The sequence below is a fragment of the Argentina silus genome (genome assembly GCF_951799395.1).
Source record: "Argentina silus genome assembly, chromosome: 14".
Taxonomy (NCBI): domain Eukaryota; kingdom Metazoa; phylum Chordata; class Actinopteri; order Argentiniformes; family Argentinidae; genus Argentina; species Argentina silus.
In genome coordinates this window covers 18,589,869-18,601,794 of record NC_139668.1, presented here as the reverse complement: position 1 = coordinate 18,601,794, position 11,926 = coordinate 18,589,869, and the positions used below count along the sequence as shown (strand labels likewise).

Here is an 11,926-nt window from a genome sequence, read left to right as displayed (position 1 = left end):
GTGTGTCACGTGTTAATCAGGGGATGGAATATTGTAAACGGGAAATTATATGTATTTTTTTTTAAAAACATCTTTTAAAGAAGACAAAAATTAAAGGTTTGGTGGCCTGGGGTGGTCCAGTGGTCTAGCACCACGGCCTACAAGTGCATACATATGCCATCCTCCTTACTTTCCTGTCTTTCTACACTGTCTCTATCCAATACAAATGAAAAATAACCTTAAAAGAAGAAGTTTGACAGAGATACATAGAGGAGACCTGTATGATGACACTCGGCCTGCTTCCTGACCTCCGACCCTGCATCATCAGGCTCTGCACCTCTGCCAACACAGCAGACAGGAAGTAGCTGGTGGGGGAGGTGACTCGGCCCTGTTGTCCTCTGGCTCTGGCTCTCAGGTCGCTGCCTATGAAGGCCAAGAGGACCTGGCCGGCCAGAGGCCCCAGCCGGCTCTCCAGCTCTCCCTCCAGCTCCAGAGCAGACCTGCCAGTCAGGCAGCTGAGGGCCACCTGGCCAGGGCGAGGGCAAGGGACAGGATCCTGGCTGAGAGCAGGTCCAACAGCTCCTGGGCCAGCAGGCTGGTGGTGGTGGAGGTCCCACCTGGAGCTCCTGGTCCTCCTCTCCTACGTGCAGCACCAGCTGAGCCACCCTGGCGTCCAGACGCACTTGAGGGTCATTGTTTCCCTCTGTGTCCAGAGAGATTGAAGACCTGCAGAAGGACACAGACATACATAGTCATACGGTCAACACTTGACATCACAGTCTTTACTACTGTGTGACTACTTGTTGTGTAATTACTGTGTAACAACTGGGTAATACCGGCTTAATAACAAGTATCCTAAAGTGTAACAACTGTACTCAAACCCTTACCCTAAACCCAAGTAAAACTCCTATTATATTCTAAGTAGAGTGTTATTACAGTGTAGTTAATGTGTAATTACACAATACTTGTTGCTTTATTCTACTGTCCCATCCTACTTCCATCAGTAACACCACAGAGGTCCAAACATTAAGAGCCTAAAACCCGTCACATTCACCCGACTCTGGACGTGCTCTGACAGAAAACCCTCAGGTCCTGGACGTTCAAGTGTGATATATGTCCATTACTCTCATATCTAGGGCATATTACCTTGGGGGTCAATTCTTTTTTAATTTTTTTTTTTTTTTTTTTACCATATTTCGCCTAGCAACACATTTGTATTGATTTAAAATGTAAGAACTGACTGAATCAGATTATTCACACACAAGTACCTAGTAAGTACTACTAGCAATAGCGATAGGTAGCTGGCAGAGCAGCAGCCGTCTGAGGTAAAACCGTTAGTTAGCTCAGAGGCTAGCTAAACAGCGTCTGTACAACGCAATATAAACAACAATATATATATATATATCAAACATGAATGGCAATAACATCAATAGGATACAAATAAATGTGCCTCTTACATATATTTGTGTGAGAGAACATTGACACTGAGGAATGTTGTGGTTGTGTGGTGTTTCTGTCCCTCCACCGACCTCCTGACAACCAGGCTGGTTCTGCTGCCCCTCACTCCTCACCACCTCCACAGCCACTCAGAGGACGGCCCCGACGCATTTATACCCTTCTCTCTCTCTCTGTGTGTGTGTGTGTGTGTGTGTGTGTGTGTGTGTGTGTGTGTGTGTGTGTGTGTGTGTGTGTGTGTGTGTGTGTGTGTGTGTGTGTGTAGCCCATGGATATACATTTATGCGCGTAGGTTACTCTTGTCTATATACACTAGTTAGTTGGGGGTAGGCGCCATCTGTTGTGTTTTCGGATAATTTAGAGTGTCTAGCGGCATTCTTAGATATAGGTTAGTCTTAGTTTAGGGACTACCTACCCCACTATATATTCATAGTGCTGTGCAACTTCTGCAACGTACCGCCAGGACAGTTTAGCAGACAGTGGGAAGATTTAAGGGGACGCACACCCCTTGGCAGGACAATATAGCGCAAATATTTTGGCCTCAGATAGAAAAGAAATCTCTTAAATGCAAGTATTAACAATGCCCTTAACACTTTTTCTTCCCAGCAAGCATGCTGAAATAATGGCCTGTTAGGGGCTACACACATTGGGCCAATGGGTTTTTTGCTCATTGGTGAAGAGATCGGTAAAGAGACACATGGGGTAATTATAGGCAGGTTAATAGCCTATTGATATGAATTGGCCCTTGATGTGGTCGACCCAGGACAAACCACTAGATGGCGGCATTCAGCGTCAGATTGATCTTCAGTTCTGTCCTCAGAGAGGCATATGCAGAATTTATACATTCACTAATAAACAATTGGCTTTATTGAAGACCACAAAAAAAGGCCATAATACTACAGACAAAGGCAACTTGCATTGTTTGATCTTCCCATTTACGTTAAGATTAAGCAAAGCACATGGACAATATAACAACATTTTGGTCAGGTAGTGTTCAGTGTTACGCAGTGGAGGTCCATGAGGGCAGGCAGGTTTCAGGATTGGTTGACAACCGGTTGATGTCACTGAGTGTCAGCAGCATGACCAATGGTAGTCCAAAACACTGCTCTGCACCCCTCGTGGTATTAACCAAACGCAGACATCGCCCACTGTTTGACATCAGTGGGGCACTGTGGGTATTTCTGCAGGGCCTCCATGATCTGGCTATGGTTCAGCATGAGTTTCATGAGCTGGTACTCCTTCTGAATCTTAGTGGTGGACCCGTCCATAGGCTTAATGAGCTCCATCTGCTGCAAGTGCTCAAACGCCTGAAACAGAATAACGACAGGCCTTAGGATGGACAAATAAAGAAACAGTGTAATCTAGACAAATGTGTATGAACTGAGGTTTAAAAATAAGCAATTTTCTACCGATGCAATTTCCCTTCGACTCACCTTGATGACCACGGGCTTGTCAAAGTTATGTATTGAGTGGGATTTCCTCTGGAGGAATTTCTTAAACTCTGAAGGACAAATTGATGTTGGTTGTGAAAACCGAAGCAATTGTAAAATCACCATATACCAGACGATACTTGTTCAATATCTATCCTCACCATTGTGAACCATCTGGAAGTTGAAGGGCTCTTCGTCGTATATGTCATTTAAGTGTTTCATGGCAATTATCAGGCAAAGTTCAAGAACAGACAGACCTGTGGGGAAAAAGAAAAACAGGAAAAAAAAAATACTTTGGTAAATATAACACTTTGAAACCAGGCCAGTGTTAATATCATCTACAGACAATGTTAACCATCAATATCTGGTTTCCACAGCGGGGCTTATACCATCCATGCCAAGGCTAATTGCTTTTCACAGTCACTCCCTGGCTAGTGAAATGGCAGCATACTGTAATAACATGGGCCCTCTGTGGCTCAGTTGGTAGCATACAAGCGCTAACAACGCTTAGGTTGTGGGTTCAATTCCCGCTGGGACCGTATATACTGAAAAATGTATGCACTCACTGCAATGCAAGTCGCTTTGGATAAAAGCGTCAGCTAAATGGCATATATTATATTAGCAGGCTTTACCATGGAGAATGTTTGCTTTGGAGTCCACCATACACACTCGACTGGCCTCCAGGAAATCTGTGGGTTTGATGGCAGGTTTAGATGCCGTCACATGGCTCACAGCCAGCATCTGCAAAGAGGGCCATGCACAGGGCAACATGAGGTGAAGTCCCACTTGCTTCGTTACGACAGAAAAGACTCTTACTCAGACTATTGAACTCACCAGTAACAAATGTAAGGAACGGAAGTCTTTGCTCGAGTTAAAATATCTTTGTAAGATGTCCTCCACTGATTTGTCTTCACACAGCGTCTGAAAGAGACAGGAGAGGACACTTCTAATTCATACTTGAAGTCAAGAGTTGAGTTAAAAGGCTGACAACTATAGCACACTGTGTCACAAATCGAGAGTTAGAATGTCTAATATCTCTGCTGTCTCGTACAGTCAGATTGCGACCATGACCTCACCTTGACGCTGGCATTCCACTCCTCAGAGAACCTCGAGTCTGGGAAGTCGCTGGGCAGGCTCAGCTGTGTGTGGATGTTCTCCAGGTACTGCCTGAAGGTCAGGGGACTCAGCAGGTGGATCTGCCTGTGGGAGAACCTGGATTTGACCCGCTTCTCCAGCAGCTCCAGGACATCCTGCACAGCAGAGAAAGGTCTTACGTCATTGTCTGACGTCAGGTATCATCACTGTAGCCCAACGCCGCTTCGCCTGAACTACAGTGTGGATGGTGTCTGTCGTAAGAACACAGGACTGTCACTTCCTTGACTTGACCTGCCACTCTACTCACACACACTTACTGATTTCCACCATCTTTTGCAGACCACCGCCCTCTTCATGTTAGACTACTTTCATGAATCTCAGATTTTAACATGTTTTTTTTTACGTGTGTTGTCCATTTGATGTAAACACTAGAATATGTTGCATGCTAGGGGAGAGCAAGGAGAGAGCCAGGGGAGAGCCTGGGGAGAGCCAGGGGAGAGCCTGGGGAGAGCCAGGGGAGAGCCAGGGGAGAGCCTGGGGAGAGCCTGGGGAGAGCCTGGGGAGAGCCTGGGGAGAGCCTGGGGAGAGCTAGGGGAGAGCCTGGGGAGAGCCTGGGGAGAGCCTGGGGAGAGCTAAGGGAGAGCCTGGGGAGAGCTAGGGGAGAGCTAGGGGAGAGCTAGGGGAGAGCTAAGGGAGAGCCTGGGGAGAGCCTGGGGAGAGCCTGGAGAGAGCTAAGGGAGAGCCTGGGGAGAGCTAGGGGAGAGCCAAGGGAGAGCCTGGGGAGAGCCAGGGGAGAGCTAGGGGAGAGCTAAGGGAGAGCCTGGGGAGAGCCTGGGGAGAGCCAGGGGAGAGCCAGGGGAGAGCCAGGGGAGAGCCTGGAGAGAGCCTGGAGAGAGCCTGGAGAGAGCATACCAGCCGGCAGGTGAGGCCGACCACTGCGACGGGTGCTTGGGCAGACTGTGAGACATCAAGGAGGTTGTAGAGGAGCGTCTGGTTCTTATGGTGAGCGAAGAGGTCAAACTCGTCCAGAATGAAGAGGACGGGGCGACTACTGCTGCGATCACCTGGAACAAAGACAGAACATGGACACAACATGGATATTACTCAAAGATGTGCTCACCAATGAACACCAAACTAGGGCAGAGCAGCACATACAGTGCCCTCCGTAGGTATTGGGAAAAGGACGCATTTTCTTTCATTTGGCTCTGTACTCCAGTGGGGATTTGAAATCAAACAATTGCTATGTGGTTAACATAGAGATCCTCAGCTTTAACTCACTGTTGTTGTCACCTTTTATAAATTACAACCCTTTTTATACATAGTATAAATATATTATATTTTTATACATATATTAATATATTATTTTCCCAATACTTTTGGTGCCCTGAAATAGGAGGGGTATGTTTTGAAAAAACAATTTGAACGAAAACAAAATTGAATTAAATGTCGACTTTGAACTCATTGTAATTGTTTGATTTCAAGTCCAAACTGTTGGAGCATAAAGTCAAAATAAATACTTACGGAGGGCACTGATATATTAACACAACCAAATGTTTCTGCTGTGTAGAGTTTGCATTGTGCAACTTCTGCATGGAATATTATCAAATGCAATTGAACATTTAGATGTACCGTTCACAGCCAGAAACACATCAAAAGAAGAGCACTGTGAGTAATTACCTTTCTTCAATGCTTCAAGAAGAAACGCCAAGTTTTCTGCAAAACTGCCCTAAAATGATGAAATGAAGAGCAAGGCATCACTTGCAGAGAGACACAACTTTTATCATTCTACATGAAATAGATTTTCATATCCTCAAACCAATCGTTTGTGTGAAGTTAATATAAGAAAGATATAGAGCAGAGACTGTAAAGAACACTTACAAAAACCTTGTCCCCAACAACATTTTCCAGACTGAGCTGACGTGTGATTTCTTTGAGGGCAATTCTATCATCAGTCTGTAAAAGACCTATAGAGACAGGGGATCCATCAGAAAGTGGGAAGGAAATCCAGTGGAGAAATATACTGAACAAGTGTCTTCTACCCACCATTCAGATGAACTTGTAAAACATTCTTGTTCACCTCCTTCACCTCCAGCAGCTCTCTCAAGACACAATTCAGAAGCTGAGGAACAAGGGAGAGAGGAGTCAAGTTAAGTCAAGTCTCTTTTAGTTGTCATGACATTGAATACAAGAATACAATGCAGTGAAATACCTGAGGCAGAGCAGCTCTACAACATCAACAATACGTAACATATACGCAGCAATAGAATGTAACATATACGCAACAATAGAATGTAACAAGGATAATAGATTGGGGGGGGGGAGGGGCTGAGGTGTTTTCAAGACAGTCAACTTCCTTGAATATGACAGGAGGGCAATCTAGTTCACAAAAAGCACGTCTGCTTCATTGGGATCGAGACAGTAGAAACTGACAGGAAGGAGCGGTGAGAGAGAGGAGGGATGACATGCAAGATATGCCGAGGGTCGGAATCGAACCAGGAACCTCGTGATTATGTGGTGTGCGCATTAGTGTGCTACGCCACTAAGCGCCCCCAGAGTTAATATTCTAATATACAATGGTTGCCATGTCAACAAACAATGATTGAAGGAAGGGCAACACTGGGAACAAAGGGCAGGCTGGTGTACGAAGCCTCCATTGGACCTTACCATTGTTTTCCCAGCTCCTCTGGGTCCCACGATGAGTACTGAGTTACTCTCCCCATGGACAGCTGTCCGCCTCAGCAGCTCCAGCAGGTGTCTGAAAAAGAGGTACCGTTACCCAAGATACCCCCAATGCAGTTCAACCTGTCCGATGTGTAACAACAGTAAATAGCTTCACGCTACAGTGACAGATGCAACAACCCTATCATGACATTAACTGTCAAACAGAGGAGTTGCACTTCGTTGTCCAGCTACTTTCACAAATGTATAAATTACAAAATATATCACTGACAAAACTCTCTAGTTTCCCCTGTGGCTACCATTGGATTTCGGGCCACTCAAACATCTTCTAATTATACAACATCTTTGATCAGGGCCATCATCATCATCATCATCATCAATACGGCAGACCTACTTATGTTGGGATTCCATTCCCACCGGCCTCTCTGGGAGTTTCTGATGACAAAACCTCTCCCGTAATATCCTCTGAACCTGGAAAATACACAGCCAAAAGCGGGTATATGGCTTAGTGTTAGAAAAAGTAAAGTTATTGAACTTGAAACAGTTCCAATTGTCAAATTTAATTCAAATAAAATAAAATAAAATACAAACCTGTGAGATGCATTCTCCAGCTGTCATATGCGTTTCTTTCACCTTTCGTTTACTCATGGCAGCGTCGCAACAGTGCAGAGCTGGGGGGAGATTCATATGACACAAATTACAATCGGCGTGCAGGCTTCGGATAACTTCTTCTGCTGCTGCTGCAACATAGCTACAGTACAACCCAGTTGAATCAATGTGGCTAGCTACCTAACAGCAGCACATGTGAGGCGTTAGCAAAGCACAATAAACCTATGTTTCCTGATAAGAACTCGCCGTAGTATTAAAAGGTGTATAGCCAGCTCAATGAACTAGTTCGATACAATTTGGGGTAGAATTCCCGTAGAATAATCCTCCTTACCCCTCTCAGATCTCTCTCTGACAGCGGTGTTCTTCTTCGCGGGAACACTAATGCTGAATTCCAACCCCCCCTCCTCCTCCTCCTCCTCCTCCTCCTCCTCCTATGCACCCCTGTAGATCTGACATTATTCGATGGGTTTAAACAATATGGCGATAACAAAGTCAGACGTGAAGATGGAGCCATTTGCCATGTGCTTACATCTACAGGAGTGCCTACGGTAGGAGCGAATACGTCGATTTGGAATTTAGCCCTCCTCCCTCCCCACTGAAAATAATTCAAGATTTCCTTTAAACAAGTTATGCAACTCCAACCCACTTCCTGTCTACCTTAATCGGACAAGTCTTCCGGTGGTGATTTACACCCTTTTCCAATGGTTACAAACTCGATTCCACTCGTCCTTTCCTCCGTCCTCCACTTGCTTCTTCTCAAAAAGCATTGGAGGAGAATTTCTGAGGGGAGGAACATATATATTGTCCTCCTATGCATTTGGAGTAGGATGCGAGTGAAGGACGGAGGAGTCGAGTTTCTAACAATTGAGAAATGCCACTGTCTCTTCGACTGTATTTTGTTAGAATTGCTGCTTCCAATTGATGTCCAAAGTTCAATTGAATGAATCTTGTTTACAGACTTGCAAAGAAAACAATTGTTATGATTCAGTGTTAGCATCAATTTATTATCAATGATTTCAATTCAGCCAATTCAGGATGTGATTTGAATTTATTATTATAATTTAAAAAAACCGGATACACCTTTGTTGTAAAAAGCTAGCAACATTTGGCAAGACATCGCTTTAGACTCAAACTCACCTGATCTGCTTTCTAAAAGTGTTGCCGAGTAGAGTAGACTTTTAGTGCTTATATTTATGTTTAAATTTTTACTTATTACACTGCACTGTGTTGTTGATTGGTGTTGTAGAGCTACTCTGTATACTTGTATATGATGTAATGACAAATATTTTTGTGCAGTTCACAGCGGCAGGTAGCCTGGAGGTTAGAGAGGCCGGCCAGCAATCGGAAGGTTGCTGGTTCGATCCCTGCTCCAGGAGGGAATCTGGATATGAGCTGGTGACTGGAGGGTTACTGGCATCATATCCAGGTCCCTACCACTCCCGTTGTGTCCTTTTGAACCCCGAATTGCTCCAGGGGCGCCGAAAAAATGATGGCTGTTCCCAGAGCCCAGCGCTCTGTTCTCCCTGGGGGTGTGTGCACGTGTGTTGTCTCGGAGGGGACAATTGATGAGAATTGATTGCATGGCAAATAAACAGTCTTTATTTCTTTATTATACGTATGTTTCCTATGCAGTTCAGATAAGGCACTTTGAGCTGAGCCAATATGTAAATTGTAAAGATCAAAATTACTTTTTCGAAATTATATATACTTTCTGTTCGGTAGTTTGTCCTTATTTCAACAAAAAAAGAGAAAATATTATGACATTATTAGACAGCTAGCCATTCAACATCACTTTCCATTCGTCTCTTAACGCGAGCTTTTATTTTGAAGTCGCGACAACGGCGAAAAGCGAAACCGGAAGTCTTAACGGAACTAGATGGAGCTTATCGGAGATCAGAGAACAGATGAATCTCCCCGCGGTGCCCTGTCCTCTCCGCGCAGGCGCGCCACGGCGCTCCATCTTTCCCGTATCCCAGGGAGATTCCATTGTCTTACGACAGGTGGCGTCGTTCCTATGCGTGCAGACGCAGTCGCGCTATCTGACGTGAGACAATGGGGAGATCCAAGATCCACAGAGCCAGAGGCAGTTGATGGGTAGGCTTTTTATTTTTTAAAGGGACAGAAAGGCGTTCAAGGGAGTTTAAACCCACCGTTTTAGAACCCAGAGCCATGCAGAAAAACCACTAGGTACTGCGAGGATTGAGGGAACGATTTTTAGGAGTAAAAATAGAGTGGAAATTAACCTGTCCACCACTCTCTTCGCAAGAGTGCAACGCAGCCCTCTGCTCTGGTCGGCTGTCGTTCCGCTGTGTGTCTGTGCCTCGGCCCTGACTGGCTGGAGACGTTTCCTAGGAAAACACTCTCTGTCCACAACGTTAGCTCTCTACGATTTAAAAACGTCGACATTTGAAGTCGGGGTTTCATCTTCCCGCACAGTCAGTGTAATGTTTTGAAGGTAGCTATATGCATGTTTTGAGATTGTCTTATAAATTGACGTGTATGCTTAGCTACATAAATGTGATTCATTTTGCTTAAGCGATTTAGCTAGCTTGCTACTAGCTAGCTAAGCTAACTTGTGTGTGGCTAGTGAGCTAGCTAGCCTACAAACGCTCACTGTAGATGCATTTCGTTTAACAATCTGGTAGCTTTGCCAGTTGACACGGACAGCTATCCAACAAGGCCCGCTTGTTGTTGTTTTCACGAAAACAGCCGTTTGAAATGGATAGCTAGCTAGACAGCTAGCTAATGGCATAGATGGCTAACTCGCCATTAACTACTAGCGTCGCTGCTAGCTAGCTATTTGACATTTGCGAATGTGTTTACTAGCTAGCTAGCACTAGCAGGCCTGGTGCCAACTGACAGACCAGGGACGTCTGAAATTAAAAGGTTGTCCCGTCTAAACAAGCTCAATAGCTGACGTTACATCACGAGCAATTGTAGCAACCAGACCCATTGACTTGAACTCGAGCAGATTTGCTCAGGTTGGCTGGCTAGCTGGTTAGCTCCTCGGGCTGCACTCTGCAGAAGAGCAGTGTCAGTGGACATTCGATTTTGCTTACAGCTAAAGAAGGACCATGTAAGCCAGGCCCGGGGTGCGTCTAGTTTCAAGTACAAATCTAGCTATTTGCTAGTTATTAAATATGTGGCCCAAGGTGGTTTAGCTTTTTTCCACGTAAGCCATTTCGCATTGGTGAAATCAACCACTTCGTTCGCTTGAGGATGTCGTTTTTACACCATAGTGGACAAGTTCCCTCCACCTACTAAAGCAGTGCCAGTAGGAAACGATCCAATGTTACAGCATTTTGAGTCGGATCTCTACAACTAGTCCTCCAAACAGCTGGAGTAGTTGCAATAGGTTCACAGGTGTCAGTCCTGTGTGTAGACAACACTCCAATATAGCAGTGTCATTACAGTCAGTGTTTCTGTATTGATGACTTTTCTGAATATGGGGGTTGAATATTGCACGTGTGTAACAGTGACACTGGTGAGTGAGTGTTGCATATTACAATATTACAATGTCCTGCATTGGATGCTTGCTTTATTCATGGTTGATTTGTCCCAATTGTCCTTTGACATGTCAATGTTATTGTGTGATTTGAAACCTCCTCATGGAAATTCACCCCTTGAGCTTTGCTATACAGAGCTTGTCACAAATGGGTCATCACTTTAGCAACCTCCCCCCCCCCCCCCTCTCTCTCTCTCTCTCTCTCTCTCTCTCTCTCTCTCCCTCTCCCTCTGCGTTGTTGTTGTTCTCATGTGTTTCAGATACTCATTGTGTTACTGTAACCGTGCATTCAGTAGGCTGTGTGTTTTGGGCCATGAAGGTTGCAGGGGATGACCAGACATTCTGCATATGTTGCCACAACATTTACAGTTTGTTTATGCACCTTATGAAGTGACGAGCCTATCTTTTAAATCACATTACAATTGTGAAAGGTGTAAACGCAGAAGCAGTGTTCTTGTTAAGTATCCATCAACCCTTATCTTGGTGATCCACAGCGTGTGAGCTGGGTGTGTGTAAGCTGTTGTCCTATCCCAGTAGTAGCCTGGCTGATTCGGTGAATCGCCATAGACAAGCTACATTTCAATATGGGTTGTTTTTCCTCAAAGCACATTAACTGGCATGATAATCACGTTTTGGGGGGTGGATTTTTCACAATGGTGTTTGTTGTGACCCACCATACCTTGACTAGATACACCTGCTTGTGTGCCGCCTTTAGTTTTCCCCAGTCCTACAGAGGGACGGTAATGACTCAGCACTGGGAGTCGCCTGCGTGTGACTCTGCAGCCCTCTCACAGTCAAGGCCAACTCATGGCCTCAACAGCACAACACCCCCCCCCCCCCCCCCCCCCATCCTTTCACCAAAAATGTCACTTATCCTCCTAGACTGCTACTCCGACTACATTGACACAAGTAGAGGTCTAGGAGTTGTCCAGTAGCTCAGACTGGTTTTGAATATGATGCACAAAAAAACAAAGTCTATTTGTGCAATCGCTGGAATCATAATGCACACTAGTGGTACTGTATAGGTCCCGCTGTCACTAAGCATGAACCTTAAACTATTGTTGTGACAGGTAGACATTTTGTTTTAATTAAATCAAAAGTGTCACGAAAACATGAATTATTAGTGTCATCATTTATCCACTTAGCTGCATCACCTAGTTTGTTGTAGTCTACA

At 45.0% G+C, this 11,926-nt stretch overlaps 1 protein-coding gene across 1 annotated transcript; it reads right to left on the bottom strand.

Annotated features, from left to right (window-relative positions):
- Positions 1–2,302: 2,302 nt before the first annotated feature.
- Positions 2,303–7,623, bottom strand: orc4 (origin recognition complex, subunit 4). The gene is made up of 14 exons (XM_083684955.1): positions 7,579–7,623; positions 7,230–7,309; positions 7,033–7,109; positions 6,624–6,714; positions 6,003–6,078; positions 5,838–5,923; positions 5,637–5,685; positions 4,872–5,023; positions 3,941–4,114; positions 3,699–3,785; positions 3,497–3,605; positions 3,026–3,121; positions 2,868–2,935; positions 2,303–2,741 (listed from the first exon to the last, which is right to left on the bottom strand). Exons 2-14 carry the CDS (start codon positions 7,284–7,286, stop codon positions 2,559–2,561), a joined length of 1,305 nt encoding a protein of 434 aa, XP_083541081.1. The 5' UTR covers positions 7,287–7,309; positions 7,579–7,623; the 3' UTR covers positions 2,303–2,558.
- Positions 7,624–11,926: the final 4,303 nt, after the last annotated feature.